This window comes from Rhinopithecus roxellana, chromosome 1, assembly GCF_007565055.1.
Source record: "Rhinopithecus roxellana isolate Shanxi Qingling chromosome 1, ASM756505v1, whole genome shotgun sequence".
NCBI classification, from domain to species: Eukaryota; Metazoa; Chordata; class Mammalia; order Primates; family Cercopithecidae; genus Rhinopithecus; species Rhinopithecus roxellana.
Window position 1 is genome coordinate 199,436,187 of NC_044549.1, and position 17,268 is coordinate 199,453,454.

At 41.3% G+C, this 17,268-nt stretch overlaps 1 protein-coding gene across 2 annotated transcripts in view; it reads right to left on the bottom strand.

The window, feature by feature from the left end:
• Positions 1-12,129: 12,129 nt before the first annotated feature.
• LZTFL1 (leucine zipper transcription factor like 1) overlaps positions 12,130-17,268 on the bottom strand; it is a 94,998-nt gene continuing 89,859 nt past the window's right edge. The window contains exons 8-10 of one of the 2 annotated variants that reach the window (XM_010374805.2): positions 16,543-16,719; positions 15,514-15,617; positions 12,130-14,498 (exon numbers count right to left, since the gene is read on the bottom strand). In XM_010374805.2, the coding sequence (XP_010373107.1) occupies positions 14,480-14,498; positions 15,514-15,617; positions 16,543-16,719 (300 nt within the window). In that variant the 3' untranslated portion in view covers positions 12,130-14,479. The remainder of the gene's footprint in view (positions 14,499-15,513; positions 15,618-16,542; positions 16,720-17,268) is intronic. The other variant, XM_030936127.1, reaches the window with a different exon arrangement.

The following is a 17,268-nucleotide window of genomic DNA, read 5'->3' on the forward strand; positions in this document are numbered from 1 at the left end:
CCAAGTTTCTCTGGTTACTTCTCAGTCACTTCAGCTAGGCCCCTCAGCAGTCCAACGAAACTGTCTTGTCAAGGACACCAGTGACCCCCCACGTAGCTAAATCCAACAGTCAGCTGTCCTTTTCCTGGACCTGCCAGCTGCATGCCACCCAGGTAATGATTCCTTCCTGCTGATGTAATTTCCCCAGCCAGCATCCAGGGACACGCTCTCTTGGTCTTCCTTCCTCTCACTGGCTCCAGCTGTTCTATCTTTTTTGCTGATGTCTCCTATTCCCTGATTCCTTGGGGTTGGAGCACCCTAGGGCTTCTCACTGACACTCACCTCCTTGGTGTGCCTACCTCTTTAATGGTTTAAAAACCCTCTCTACCAATAACTCCCAATGTTATATCTCTAGTCCAGGCCACGCTTCAGAGGTCTAGACTTGTATGTCTGGTGCCTCCCAACATCACCATTTGGGAGCCTGAGAGCCATTTCATGCTTGTCTAAAAGAGGATTTCTGGCCAGATGCAGTGGCTCACACCTGTAATTCCAGCACTTTGGGAGGCCAAGGCAGGTGAATCACCTGAGGTCAGGAGTTCGAGACCAGCCTGGCCAACTTGACAAAACCCCAGTGCTACTAAAAATACAAAAATTAGCTGGGCATGGTGGCGGGCACCTGTAATCCCAGCTACTAGGGAGGTTGAGGCAGGATAATCACTTGAACCCAGGACGAGAAGGTTGCAGTGATCCAAAATCGTGCCACTACACTCCAGCCCAGGCGACAGAGCAAGACTCTTGTCTCCAAAAAAAAAAAAAAAAAAAAAAAAAGAATTTCTGACCTTTGCCCGCTTCCCTTCCCAAAGCCAGCTCCTTATCTCTGTTGATACCAAGCCTAGCCTAGCAGTTGCTCAGCCCCAAACCCTTGAAGTCATCCGTGAGTCCCATCTCTCATCTCCTTTCAGTCTGTGCTGCTGATAGTCTATTAGTTTTCCCTTCAAAATATATCCAGAACTTAACTCTCTGACACTGCTGATGGGAGTGTAAATTGGAAACCTGGAAAATTTGGGGGGTGTGTCTGTTAATATTGAACATTCATATATGCTGTGATCCAGCAATGACACTCCTAGATGTACATACCTACATCAAAAGATCCACACTAGACGTTTATATTAGCATTCTTTGTATTAGCCAGACAAAGATAAAGACACAGACTAGCAAAACCCGAAATGTCCAGCAACAGTATAATGGATAAATTATGGAATATTGCCACTATATAGCAATGAGAACAAAAAAACAATTGCTACATGCAACAATAGGGATGACACTCACAAGCACAGTGTTGAAAGAAGCCGGACACAACAGAGTCTATGCTGTATGATTTCACGTACATAAAGTTCAAAAAGGAAGTCAGGAGAGTGGTTACCTTTGGAAGGGGATGGTGCCTGGGGGCCAGCACAGGAGGCCTCTAGGGGTGCAGATAACAAGTGATTCTTCATCTGGGTACCTTAGATAGTGTTTACTTTGTGCAAATTCTTTGAGCTGTAGACTTATGATTTGTGCACCTTGCGTATGTAAGTCTTACTTAAATTGAAAAAGAAATCCAGCTTCATCCACCCTTATCACTTTTTTTCTTTTTGACGGAGCTTTGCTCTTGTTGCCCAAGCTGGAGTGCAATGGCACCATCTTGGCTCACCACAACCTCCGCTTCCTGGGTTCAAGAGATTCTCCTGCCTCAGCCTCCCAAGTAGGTGGGATTACAGGCATGTGCCACCACGCCTGGCTAATTTTGCATTTTTAGTAGAGACAGGGTTTCACCATGTTGGTCAGGCTGGTCTCGAACTCCCGACCTCAGGTGATCAGCTCCCTGCTTGTCCTCCCAAAGTGCTGGGATTACAGGCATGAGCCACCATGCCTGGCTCACCCTTGTCACTTCTATATTTCTACCTCGGTCTAGGCCTCTACCATCTTTCACCTGGATGACTACTATTTTTTTTTTGAGACGGAGTCTCGCTCTGTTGCCAGGCTGGAGTGCAGTGGCATGATCTCGGGTCACTGCAACCTCTGCCTCCCAGGTTCCAGCAATTCTCCTGTCTCAGCCTCCTGAGTATCTGGGACTACAGGTGTCCACCACCACACCCAGCTAATTTTTTATCTTTAGTAGAGACGGGGTTTCACCATGTTGGCCAGGATGGTCTCGATCTCTTGACCTCATGATCTGCCTGCCTGGGCCTTCCAAAGTGCTGGGATAACAGGCGTGAGCCACCATGCCCAACTGACTACTAATATATTGTCACCTCTTCACCCCTGCTCACAATCTAGCCCAAGGACAGTCTATTTTTTTTTTTTTTTGACAGCGTCTCACTTTGTCACGCCGGCTGGAATGCAGTGGCATTATCACGGCTCACTGCAGCTTCCATCTCCCTGGCTCAAGCGATCCTCCCACCTCAGCCTCCTGAGTAGCTGGGACTACAGGCATGTACCACCTGGCTAATTTTTAAATTTTTTGTAGAGATGAGGTTTTGCCATCTTGCCTAGGCTGGTCTCAAACTGAACTCAAGTGATCTGCTCACCTGGGCCTCCCAAAGTGCTAGGATTACAGGTATGCACCACTGTACCTGGCCAACATTCTATTCTTAATGCAAACACAGAGTGGTCCTTTTTAAATAGCGTCAGGTTTTATCATTCCAAGGCTTACAACCCTGCAATGGCTTCTCATATCCTTTGCTCAGTGTCTCCTCAATGAGGTCTATCCTGACCACCCTGCTGAAGCTGCATCCAGCATCCCTCCAGCACTCTTGATCCTCCTTGTTCTACTCTATTATTACCATAGCACTTCCTTCTTCTAACATATTATAGGGGTTTGAAAGGTAGCCCCCCAAAAGATACATCTACCCAGAACCTATGACCATGACTTCATTTGGAAAAAGGGTCTTTGCAGATGTAATAAAGTCAGGGCCTTGAGATGAGATTATCCTGGATTAGGATGGACACTATATCCAATGACAAGTGTCTTGAAGAGGAGAAGATGGAAGGTGACCTGGAGAAGATGGAAGGTGACCTGAAGACAGAGGCAGAGACTGAAGTGATGTGTCTATAAGCCAAGGAATGGCGAGGATGGCCAGCAGCCACCAGGAGATATGAGAGGCATGGACTGCATCTCCCTCAGAGCCTCCAGAAGGAACCAGCTCCACCAGCACCTGCATTTAGGACTTCTGGCCTCCAGAACTGCCAGAGAGTAAATTTCTGTTGTTTAAAGCTACCAGGTTTATGGTAATTTGTTACAGTAGTCCTAGGAAACTAATATGTATACCGCATAATTTATTTATTGTTTATTATTTTCTGTTTGCTGTCACTGTAAGCTCCTTGAGGGTACAAATTATGATTCAGTTCACAATGTATTTCAAATACCAGTGCTTGACACACAGTGGGCATTCAAACTTAAAAATAATTGATTCTACTGATAAATAAATATTGATTAGTCTAAGATTTCGTTGGATAAATGAACTGTGACATATCTATACACTAGAAGTTACTACTCAACAATAAAAGGAATGAATTATGATATATACACCAATATGGATGAACCTTTTTTTTTTTTTTTGAGATGGAGTTTTGCTCTTGTTGCCCAGGCTGGAGTGCAATGGTGCAACCTCTGCTCACCACAACCTCCGCCTCCCAGGTTCAAGCAATTCTCCTGCCTCAGCCTCCTGAGCAGCTGGGATTACAGGCATGCACCACTATGCCCGGCTAATTTTGTATTTTTAGTAGAGACAGGGTTTCTCCATGTTGGTCAGACTGCTCTCGAACTCCCGACCTTAGGTGATCAGCCCACCTCGGCGTCCCAAAGTTCTGGGATTACAGGCGTGAGCCACCGTGCCCGGCCAATATGGATGAATCTTAAATACATTTTGCTAAGTGAAGGAAGCCAGATATTAAAGAGAATATACTGTATGATTTCATCATGTGAATTCTAGAAAAGGCACATCGAAGTTGTCAAGAGAAAAAGCAGTTTGGTGGTTGCTCAGGGACCAACCAGGGTCAGGGAGCCTGGCTGCAAAGGGACATGAAAGGACTTGGTGAAGTGATGAAAGTGTCCTCTCTCCTCTATTCTGATTGTGGTGGTGGTTCCAGGGCTATCTATATGTGCCAAAACTCTTCAAACTGTACCTTTAAAAGGAGTGCATGTTATTGTAAATTATACCTCAAAAAGGTGATAAAATAAGGTGGTTCATTTATTTAGAATGCAACAATTGTCTAAAGCAAATACCCAGTATAGACTCTGGAGCAGGCCTAAAGATGTCAGAGTCAAAAAGTATATGGCAGGAAGGTACAGTAGAAGGAAGCTGAAGATATAAACCCAACAACAGAAAAGAGATAGCTGCTGATTACTGAGAGCTCTCCCAAGTATGTACGCACAAGAAGACACCATTAGTACAGCCCATGCTGTAGACCATGCAGTGACATCTCCCTTGCTGCATCAAGCCCCTGGAATACAAACCAGCAGCTTCCGTTATCAAAGAAAACCTCTGCTGGAGAGGCAGGAGGACAGCCTGAGTCCAGGAGTTCGATACCTGCCTGGGCAATACAGTGAGATCCCATTCTCCACAAAAAGGAAAAAGAAGGAAAGAAAGAAAATCTCTGCAGGGTAAACAGAGCAGCTGTCCTGGGGGATACTGGTAGTTGTTTGTTATCCCCACCCACCTCACTATCTCCTGTTCCTTCCTTCAAGATGGGCTTAATTCTGATGACAGATCACTGATTTCATTTATGAAGTGGAGTAAACACTGCTTAAAAGTATTCAAAGGTTTCACTGAATATGATCAGGATCAAGCTCTTTAAAAAAGTTAATCAGTTATTGGTTCAGAAATACTGCTGGTGGCTTTCAAATAACAGATGTTTTATAAGAAAGAGAAAGAAATTCCAGACTAGTCTCTCTTGTGAAGACTGATGTAAAAACCTTCAATAATTTATCAGCTAACTGGAACTAGAAAGATATAAAAAGGATAGCATGTCATCACTGTCTTAGAACAGGACCCTTGTACATTATACCTCAAAATAAGGGGGAGCAGACTCTGAGGCCAAGATTGTGTGCAGGATGTCGATCAGTAGGGAGCCTTGTGGCCAACAGGTGTAAAGGAAGTGAAGGCAGCAGGACTGGGCAGGCCAGGTGGCATGGCTGTCAGCCCTGTGAGGAGCTCTGAGGATGAGACACACTTTGACACTGTCCCACACTGATGTGAGAGAGTTATGTCTCCATTGATTGTTACTGGAGGCAGCCACCTTGAAAGGGAGCATAAACTTGGGTAGGGTGGTTGTCTTCAGCTGGGCAGTGCTCAAATGGTAGACAGTGAAGGGCCAGCTGCTAGCAGGTCTTCCAGTGGCTGGGGCCATAGTCCTTTATTCCTGAATGGAGATTAGGAATAATCTGCACACAGTGGCAGCCAAGGCAAGGCCAAGTCAGATGGTAATGATACGATGAGCTGCTTTTAGTTTCAGGCACTTGATTACTTACATAGACAGGGAAAGGAAGTGGGTAAGCCAAAGTGCCAGGTTCCTGGGTCCTTCTCTCACACTCCAAAAAGGACAACACCCACTCAAAAGGGGCAGGATGACTGCAGCAGGAGTTGTGGGATACTTTGTTGCTGGGGAGCCAAGTCTAGACTGCAGCTAAGTGGTTTTGCATTCTGCAGGTCTATTCTGAGCTCTTCAGAATCTCATCAAAACCCTCACAGGAAAGACAGGGAGGCAAGAGGAGCTGGCCTCAGGGCAACTCCTTACAAGCCTCCCATCCTCTCTGTTCTGGGAGAATAACGAGGCATTTTGCCAAGACCTAGGTTATTAATAACTGTGGCTCAACCCCTGCCGTACAGCATCTGGGCCAGGGTGGAACCGTTCTCTACAGCACCTGCCGTAACAACCAAGTGGAGCATGTTTCAGGCCTCTAAGGATAGTTTAACAGTAAGAAATTAAATATTCACAACATTAACAGAAAAAAGAGAAAAATTATATTATCTCAATAGATGCAGAAAAGGCATCTGGCAAAATTCAACACTTATTTATAGTTAAAGCTTTTCTAGCAAACTACAAATAGAAAAGAACTTCCTTAATTTGACACTGAATATAGCAAGCATTATTCTTTTTTTTTTGTTTTGTTTTCTGAGAAGAGTCTTGCTCTGTTGCCCTGGCTGGAGTGCAGTGGTGTGATCTCGGCTCACTGCAACCTCTGCCTCCCAGGTTCAAGCTATTCTCCTGCCTCAGCCTCCTGAATAGCTGGGACTACAAGCATGCACCACCACACCCGGCTAATTTTTTGTATTTTTAGTAGAGATGGAGTTTTAACATGTTGAGCAGGCTGGTCTTGAACTCCTGACCTCAGGTGATCTGCCCATCTGGTCCTCCCAAAGTGCTGGGATTACAGGTGTGAGCCATCATGCCCAGCCTGCAAGCATTATTCTTATTGGTGAAATAGTTAAAATGTTCTCCCTGAGACTGGGAATGAAGTGAAGATGCTATCATATCTATTCAACATTGGACTAGAGGTCCTAGCCAGCGCAATAAGGCAAGAGAAATAAAAGGCACACAATCTCACTTATCCAAAATCATTTACCTGGAAACCCCAACTATCTGAAACAAAGCTGGTAACCTGGAAGACTAACATTCTCAACATTCTCTTATAAAGCAATCTAAAAAGGTCTTGGAGCAGCAAAGATGCCACAAAGCCTACGCTCTTCACACAGAGTCCCTTAAGCCCTCATCCTGAGGCTAAGTATAATCCTAAGAAATGGCTCCATTTATTTTCCAAGCCCACCTTGGAAAATGGTAACAGAGATTGGAAAACCAAACAAAACCAGTGTTACCTACTAGCCTAAAAGGAAAGAACATGCATAAACCATAAAAGGCAGACGCAGCAGTTTAAAAAAACAGTGCTTATAAACCACTGACTAAAGGGGCAAACAGCTCCATACCTCAGCAGCCCTGAGGGCACTGCAGTACAGGACAATAATTGGCACTTGTAATTATGACTTTGAGTCATCAGGAAAAGATAAGATTATGCTTATGACTCACTGCTTAAGAAGGCAGGAAATTATATTTTGTATTAAAAGTTTTTAATGTTTGATTTTAAAGAAGTTTGGGTTATTTATATGGAGAAATTTTACGGTTAGGAAATACTTTATAGGTAATATCTGATTTCTTTTACAACCTACCCACAAAGGTTTTTCATGGCTTAAGCAGTACTTGGCCAGGAAACAGAAGTTCAATTTCACAAGTGTTTGCATTGAGCACCTGTGATACTTGAGTCACAATGACGGGCTCTGCTCCAGGCACTCAGTCCAGGGATTTTTTTTTTTTTTTTTCAGAGTTGTTACTATTTAAAGGCAGCTGTGGCTTGGCCATGTGAGCATACTGGGCTGAAAATGCTGAGCAGGGTTTGTAATTTCTTCTAAGTTGAGTTGACCCTTTGATGAGTGAGTATTGAAAGCATGCAAATATTCATTGCATTTGCTCTTCTATCTTCTTAGTTCACTGTGGGATGAGATGCTATTGATGTCACACCCAATTCCCCTTATCCCAGCCTGGAATGTGGCCTGCAGAAGGTTCTCTGTGTCTCTTCACCTGAAGCCCTTTCTTGGCTATGGAAGCATGTTCAGCCTATGCAGAGAAATATTATCCTGCTTTGAGAAGAAATGGATTATTCCCCCAAAAGAACAGAACCTGGACTGGCAGAAACTGGAAGAACATGTACGGTTATGGATCTTGAGGATGCTGGCCTAGTGGGAAGCAGAAAAGAAGTTGGGTAAGGAAGAGTTTATTGACACAGAGACAGGCTTCTGTGACTCAGGATTTGGCATGTAAGAACACATGGAGCCAGTCCTAATACACTGCTGCAATGGGCCTTGGTGCTTGAGGATGATGGTATGCCAAAAACGAGGTGCAGATTCCACAACTGCTTAACAAGAGTGCTGAGGAGGGGTCAGAAGGCTCAGAGGGATGACACGCTAGAATGGATATAAGGCAAGAGAGCCCACCCAGGGGCAGGGGTATTCCCTTCACTGAAACAAAGAAGACTGCACTGGTAAGGGGGCATTAGCATTATTGAGAAGCTCAGTGGTGACTGTCCTCTGTTGGCTAGAATGGACAACAGACGATCCTGGCACGTAACTGGGCTTCCTATCATAGGAAGGATTCCAGAACAAAAAACTAATGTCTGCACTCAGACATTAGAGGAATAAAATGAATACAGTAACCTAATGGGCCACAAGGCCAGAACAACAACCAGGGAGCCAAGGACAAGTGGCTAATAGATTATGGCGCTCCTAGAGGTGAGATGAATGGGCAGTCAATGAAGTTACTGTTATAAAATCAAGCCAACTAACCAAACAGCTGATGAGTAAAACACTGATGTCAGCCACCACAGTGGAAAATCCTGATCTCTTATAGTTACCAGACTCAGTCAGTTCTCAGTTCCAGAGCCCATGGATTGAAGGAGAGGCTGGGTGTCCTGAGGAGGAGCCCTGGAGCACTATAGCAATCTTGCACAATACACACTCTCTCAAATCTTTCCCAAAGAGCCCCATGGCCATTTCTCAGAGTAACTGTACACTGAGAAAGTAGAATATACACATCTTTCAAGAACGACTGAACACAGGGCCTGAGTGATATACCCAGGGGATCTGAAGCACCACCAGAGCCCTCATGTTAGAGTGGGACATATAGGATAGGCATCTATAAAGTTCTGACCCAAGGCCATCTCAGGGTAGATCCAATAGGCCTGTGGGTCAATCCCCTGATCTCCCTTGCTTCTGAGAGGATAAATGGGATGAGTGTACTTAACTGAGAGACCCCAAAATTGGTTTCTTGACCTGAGGGCTAAGAGCCATAATGGTAGAAAAGGCTTATTTACTGATCCAAAATGCTCTCTCCATCCCACCCCCTCCCCACTCCTGGTCAAAATCAGAGGCAACACCATATCCCAGAAGTATTGACAGTGGTCCCCACAACATCCCATTTAATGGCTCCTGCAAAGCAAAACACAGCAAAACACAGAAAGATGGTGGAAGATGACAGTGGACTAACATAAACCAAGAATTGGCAGAAGTAGCTCCAATGGCAGCTGCTGTGCTGGATGTAGCATCCCTTCAAGTCAGCACTTGTATGAGGCTGGAGATCTGGTTAATGAATTCTTTTAAATCCCCTTCAGAAAAGAGAATCAAGAACAGGTTGAATTCACCTGGGTCAGATAACACAGTGTACATTCACAGTTTTGCTCCAGGAACATATAAACCCTCCTGCTCTGTTACAGAACAGTCCAAAGAAGTCCTTGATCATCGTGACATTCTGCAGAACATCATCCTGGTCCAATACTTTGATGACAAAATGTTAGCTGGACTTGGTGAACAGGAATGAACTGGCAAATAATCTGAGTGTTCCTTATGACACATGCACCAGAGAGAAGGAAGTAATTCCTACAAAGATTCAGAGGCCAGACGTCCAATCTAGGGAATACTGGGACATCTGCCAAGTCAAGAACCAGTTACTGCATTTTGTATCTTCTACTACTAAGAGAGGCAAGCACTAGGGAGTATTATCTGGATTCTGAAGTCAGCATGTACAACACTTAGGAATGTTGCTCTGACCATTTCTTGGGTCACTCAGAAGGCTGCAAGTTTTGAGTACACAGTCAGGAGGGCTTTGTACCTCTCTATGGTTCAGGCTGTAGTGTAGGGGTACCTCTTAGTGATATGTGGGGTAACAATAAATGGGACATTTCACAACTACAGCAGGACAGGGGCAAAATGATCAGACATCTAAGAAAGGAAAGTCTATGTCATCTCATATGGCCAGCCATGCTGACCAGCAAAAGTGCTGGTTGAGGGTGAGGGGAATCTAGAATAAGTAGAAGAGGGAGATAATAAATGTTAATTATGGCTTCAAGACCAATACGCAACACAGAGGACTACAGCCTGTCCCACTAACCTTTTCATTGATGTTTTCCTTTTTGTATTCTTTGTTTTAAAAATATTGTGACCTGCCATTATCCTCGAGAGAAAGTGAACTTAACATGGGACACCAGGTGGTATAGTAGAGCGGGGTGGATGACTGGAGATGCTGGTGGTTACTTCAACATATCCCCTTCATTTATTCCCAGAGGTTTTCTTTTTTTTTAAATTGAGATATAACTCATATAAAACTTATCATTTTAAAGTATACAATTCAGTGATCTTTAGCACAGTCGCAAAGTTGTACATCTATTACCACTATCTAATTCCAGAACATTTCATCCCCTCAAAATGAAATGCAAGACCCATTAACAGTCACTCCCCATCTACTCCCGAGTTTGCAAGCAGACAGTTCCCACGCTTGGCTTCTGGAGTCTCTTTGCCTGAGAGCATTCTCTGGTTATGAGGGTGAACTTGGTCCACATCCAGGCACGCTGGACATAGCAAGGAATTAATACCTCAGAATCGACCCTCAACCAGTGAGGGATGGAAAGTGGTGGATAATATTTCCAGCTACCTTGTCCTTCAGTGCAATAATTCAGATGTTTTCCATACCATGTCTCAGAGAGTCCCCAGCAGGATTGGGTCTCAGTTGTCCATAGTGGTAACTCTTTCAATCTGTCTCAGTTCCTCAGTCTTCCGCAGGATTTCCTGAAATCACTTCCCAAACTACCTGCACCCAAATCCTTGGGAAAACCGACCTAAGATTCTTTTCAACAAGACTATCATGAGGTCTTGGTCAAGCACCTTGCTGAAATTCTGACATACTATACCTCTCATGCTTTTAAAAAGACAAATGAGGCCAGGTGTGGTGGCTCACGCCTGTAATCCCAGCACTTTGGGAGGCTGAGGTGGGCAGATCACGAGGTCAGGAGATTGAGACCATCCTGGCTAACATGGTGAAACCCCGTCTCTACTAAAAATACAAAAAAATTAGCTGGGCATGGTGGCGGGTGCCTGTAGTCCCAGCTACTCGGGTGGCTGAGGCAGGAGAATGGCTTGAACCCGGGAGGTGAAGCTTGTAGTGAGCCGAGATCACGCCACTGCACTCAAGCCTGGGCAACAGAGTGAGATTCTGTCTCAAAAAAAAAAAAAAAAAAAAAAAAAAAAGACAAATTAGTTTAGTCTGCCATATGTGATTTTTTTGAGACAGGGTCTCACTCTGTCACCCAAGCCTGGAGTGTAGTGATGTGATCATATGCTGCCATGCCCAGCTAATTTAAAAATTTTTTGTAGTAATGGGGTCTTGCGATATTGACCAGGCTGGTTTTGACCTACTGGCCTCAAGCAATCCCCCTGCCTGGAACTCCCAAAGCATTGTAATTATAGTCATGAGACACTGCAACTGGCCCTGCCATACCTGATTTCTTACTAGGGAGATCCATGCTGGCTGCTGGTGGTTATGTTTCTTTTCCAAGTGCTCATGAAAATCCATTTAATAAGCTATTAGTTAATTTGACAGTAAGCCCATTGCTATTTTACAAAACTATACGGGATTTTCCAAGTTCCATTTTGCTTTGTCTAACAGTGGTTTTTCAATCTGTAAAAGTTAAAGGATGTATTATAGGTAAAAAAGAGAGGAAGTTATACTTCATATAATGTAAGAGATTGACTACTTTTCATCAATTCATGTTCTACAATAAGCAATAACAGGGACACGCTTACTTGATGGAGGAGCTGATGACACAATGCAAAAGACACCACAGCCCCCCACAAAAGCCTCCAAATCAGTTGTCACCAACCCACTCACCTCTATTCTCTTCAAGACAGAGGTTATTACCTTTAAGTATAATATTTCCCCTTTCTCCTAAGCAGTTTTGAAAATGGTTTGGTCAAAATATTCTTGTCTAAATACTACTGTTTTGTCTAAATGTGAAATATCATTTTGCTGAAATAGCTTTTCTTTCTGGAAGACTGGCTTACATGACAATTTACGTTTTGAGTATCTAGTGGCAAAGCTTTGGAACATAGGCATTTACACATAAGCAGAGGGAAATCATTAATGCCAAATTTTTGCAACCAGTATATACCTAAAAGCACCAAGGGCTTAAAATTTAAGCATCTCTATAAATCTCTTTCAGTTAATCAGAATGGAAATAATTAACAGCAAAGGCTTTATCAAATAAGATTACACAGTCAAGGTAGGGCAGTATTTTTCTTATGCTGAGTTTTATAAGACATACGCAAATGATCATTTAAACATTTATTTAATATAGATTAAAAATGTAATACATAAAAGAGAAAAAAAGAACACTAAAATGTCAAACAGAAGAAAACCCTTTACACTTTATTTTGGTCAACAAAAAGTCTGTGCATAACTCAGCAGCAGGCCTGAATTAAATTAAACCAAAGCTGCATTGTGATGGCCACCAATGCACAGACTGCCTGTCTGGCTTAGCACATTAAAAGTCTAATCAAGGCTCAAACGAACATCCTTAGAAATTCTATATATATATATATATATATATGAAAAAGGCTTTCTCAGTTAAATGGGATAAATCTTAAAATTGGGAAACTACTAAAAACAATAAAAATTTAACACTGCATTTTGCTAAGGGTCTAGAATAAATAACAACAACAACAAAAATGACAAACCAGAAACACTAAAATGTGTTTGCATGTGAAAGAATCATCATGTTAATTTACATCAAAGAACATCGTATTTGTTTCTCTTAATGCTTGGCATAGTTAGGTTTTAAGGTTTTAAAAATATTTTTGAATTTATTATTAAACAATAGGAACATACTGTACAGAATATTTCAAAATTGCTATCAAGAAAACAAGTACAAATTTTACCTAGCAATATAGATTTCTTATCAACATACCTTTTTTCCTCACTGGTATCAAACTGACAAAGGTGTAGGGAGAAAGTAATTGAATGGTTTCTGAAGGACACACTAGCCCTTTAGCCAAGAGTTCTGCTTCTGAATTATATAGAACATCTTGGTCCACAGACAATGGATTTTTGGAGAGAGTGTCAATTTAGGGCTAAAGAAATACAGGGTGAGAATGAAGCCCTCAACAAAAGCTCCAAAAGGGCACAGACACTGGTAAATGACCTAAACATGGAGAGAGAGGTGAGGAGAAAATACATAGTAAATGCTGGCTTGTTATTGCATTTTCTTCTCTCCCTTCTCTGATCCATTCATCTTGTTAAGACTGCCTTCTGTGTCCTTTTGCAGGGAAATTATCTTACCCTTTAACATTTGTTTCTTCAGTATTTTAACAAAAAGCCTATAATAAAAATAATACATTCAAGGCTATTACTAAAAGCCTGAATAAAAATAATAACAAGCCCTATGCTCCAATCAGTAAACTCGTTTTTTGGAATAAAATCTTCATTTGTGGAAGTAGAATGATGTCTCTTAGTAGACAGTGTTCATTTAGGGTGTGATACTCTTACTTTTAGAAGCAGGAAAAATTACTAAATATTAATATGTGAAAAGTAAGGACTTTCCTTCTGAGGGATTATTGCTTTATGGACTTGATTTTGTTTCTCCTTACAGTATGTCACTGCCTTACACAACTGTGGAAATGATGCCCAGTTTCTAATGATTTGTCCAAAATCGTCTGAGAAAACCAGGCCAATACAAATACAGTAAAACCTCTTGAAAATACAATTAATTATTATAGATCCATATAAATAAAGTCCAATCTGAAGTCTGATAGGTGATTTTATGTTGACTATGTCTTTTAAAAAGTGTTCTTATTTAACATAAAATGTAAAATAACATTCTGGAAACAAGTATAAATATTACATTTATTCTGAGTCCAGATACTTTCTGAACTGTAGAAGTGCAGGATGGATTTGACTTATCCATTAGTAATACAGACTCACAAAATGTTATGCTGCAAAAAACGCTGAACCTCCTCTGATAAATGGTCTTTAAGATGGAGAGACTAAGGAAGTTACCTGAATGTTCATGTTCACTGCTGTAAATTTTCCTTATAATTGGTAAACACTACCCATAATAGATAGAATTCACATTTTCAATGAATTCATAGTTTATCATCAGAGTAAATGAATTAAGATTTCACTTTTCAAAATAAAGAAACATATTTATGTGTAATAACTATCTTTTTTTGGTAATAACTATCTTTAATAATGCTATTATTTATTTTTACCCATGGGGAATGCATAAGTACAAACACTGTTAGCTTCTTTAACATTTATTAAAAAGATAGACTCTTTATACTAATGCAGAAGGATAAGCCTCTTCTTCCCACTCTAAAAATCTCTTCTTTGCTGTAAAGAATTCTCGGTGCATGCAAGCTAAGACTCTGGAGCACTCAATAGAGAGGCATGTGGGATGACCAGACAGAATCACTAGGTTTTCTCTGTTTTCAATTAGCTGAAAATAGGAACTCTAGTTCTAAACATTAGAAGTCTAAATATTAGAAAAATAAGGAGAGGGGATATGACAAAATGCTTCAAAATACATGCCTGAGGTGAGACTGCTTGTATGTTTGTGTGTGGCAGCTTCCAGATGAAATCTTCAGTTTTAATCTTCAGGTTCATATCTGGAGATATAAATTAAGAACACAATGTCAGGATACCTTTTGTTGTTGTTATTACCAAATAAGTTTACTTGAAGCAGTGGCACTATATTTCTCACTTCAAATTACTGTCATGATAGAAGTTGGACACATTCAACTTTGTTTTGATGGTGACTCACAGGGGATTTTTACATCAGGTAGGAGGATAGGCCAGATCACTGCTAAGACTCCAAGTCTCTATATTTGGCATTTAGACCTTTGATAACTTCGTATAATTACCTCAATCATCACATTGACAAGAATAGTTGATATGACTATATGAGTAAAAGTTTAGCAAATCTACTTCTCTAAGGACAAATCTCACCTTGAATTCCCTTTCTAGCTCTGCTCCCCTGGAACTCTGATAAAGGTAAATGTCAACTCAGTTTCCAGGCAAAACATCTGATGACCACATCTGGACCTGGAGGACTATGAATAACTATAAATACATGGTGGGAACCACCCCTTTAGGTTTCCCCCTATGCAATAAGTTCTTTTAACTGGACATGCTCTTAACTGGGCATCATGTGACTGCTACAAGAGATGCTAAGCCTATGTAGAACATGGACTTCTAAGCTGGCTATGACACCCATCTGCATGAATCTCATTCTCTCCAACTTGAACTGTCACTCAGGGGAACAGTAAGACCAGTTCTTCGACTGCTTAGAGTATACCACCGAGGAGAAAAGAACTGCCTAATACTGCCCTGTGAGCTTGCTGTGTTTCCTGTCTGACATCCTGCTAAGTGGATCCATTGCCAAGAGGAGCTTACTGTAGGCCTGTGTGAGTCTAAAGGTCTAGATGAACCTAAAAAGAAGCCCTGGTGGGCATTATAGATAAGGTCAGGCTGGAGCTCCTCCAGTTTCCTTGAATGAAGCCTTCTGGACTAAATGATCCAGCAACTACCACCAGCTTGACTTCTCTGGAATAAGCTTAGATTTAACAGAGAACAAACATCAATCCAGAGAGAGAAATCCAAGGCGGGATCAGTGTGGCTTACTGTGCCAGTCTTTTCCTCAGATCTTTGATTTGGTCATTCTTCTTGGTAAGAATCTCTTTCATGTTTCGATAAGCTGCTGTTTGCTGAAATTTCTTTTCTAATTCCTGCTAGTAAAAAATGTCAGCCCATTACTAAAAAAATAGTTAAGGAAAGAGATAACAAATGTGATAAAAATATGTAGTTTTTTTGTTAGAATTTTACTAATATTTTGCTAATGATTTTCTAATTTCCTTAAAAGACACATTTATATAAAATTAAGACTATCCAAAGTTTAAAAATATATTCTTTCAAATGAGAAGCCATAAAATAGTAACATTTTCCCAAGTACAGTGTTGGTAAATAACTCAAGGCCTGGATATGAGAAATCTATTTGAAACATTACACTAATTTTCCAGTAAAATAAGCACACTTTTTCCCCAAGTCCCAAAGTAGTGTATTTTAGCAAAAGGATTTTTAATTTAAATTTTAGTTCCCATATTCTTTTTTCCATTTTTTATATGAACAAATTTTTAATTTCTTTATAGAGAAATTGCTATGTTGGCTAGGCTGGTCTCGAACTCCTGGCCTCAAGCAATCCTCCCATCTTGGCCTCCCAAAGTGCTGGGATTACAGGCATATTCAAAGTGAAGAATCTAGCTCTCTACATATTTTATATAAATTATGAAGAAAGTATACAAATCCTTTAAAAAAAACAGTCCCCCATCCCTCTGCAGGCTGTGGGAAGAAGGAGCAGAAGAGCAACATGGTTGGATGTAGGGCAGGATTCAAGCCACTTACAGAGGAGCATTTCACCATGTCATAGAGGGAGAGGAGATATCTTATTATCACAGATATTTTAGTACCAAAGATGGAAGAATATCAGTGCCTGGAAATGATTAATCTTTAGAACATATTGGCTAATATCTTGAGAAAAAATAATCTGAATTTGCAGCTGTCCAATGTTTATCTTAGTCACATGTATTCCTCTCTACTGTGTGCATCAGTTAATTGGACATTAACAGACAAATCCCTTAAACATGGTCTTCTGACCTTTTCAGCCATGTGCAGCTGCTCCTGAACCCTGAGCAGGTCGTGCTTGGCTGTCGCCAGATTCTCCTCCAGTGACTTCTGGTTTTCTGTCTTGTCATTAAGTGTCTTCTGAAACTCACTCTTTAAAGCAGCAACAGTGTTTTCCAAGTTACTCAAGTCTTGGGCCTTTATAAAATCCTATGAAAAATAAATGCATGCATGTAATTTCATGTTGATATTCTAAAAATAACTGTTTTAGAATGGTGATTCAACATCATAGGAGATGAAAAAAATGATGTATGTTGTGTGTGCATGTCAGCCTCCCTTGCCAGCCTAGGTAAGTGCCAGCCCCTGCAGAGTCACCAGCAGGCCAGTCCACTGTCAGCCCCGGGTGTGTGGTGTCTTGCACACAGCTGACACTCAGTAGCCACTGAATTCCAAATACATAAAATATGATGTGTGAACTGCTGGTATTTCAATCCAAGATGTGTGTACCAGGGTTGAGATGGCAAATAGGTTTCATTTTGAAAAGCCAAGTTTAAAAAAAACCCTCAAAGAGGTCTGAATTCTAAAAAATGATAGAATATAATTTATACCAAAACTTAATAGACATACATTTTAGTCATTATTTATAAGGAAATAATATGAAAGCCCAATTACTGATTACATGGTTTTCTAAATTTTTAAGATTTTAAGTTTTTTATATTAATATGTACATTTTTGCATACTTTTGACAACTACAGCATA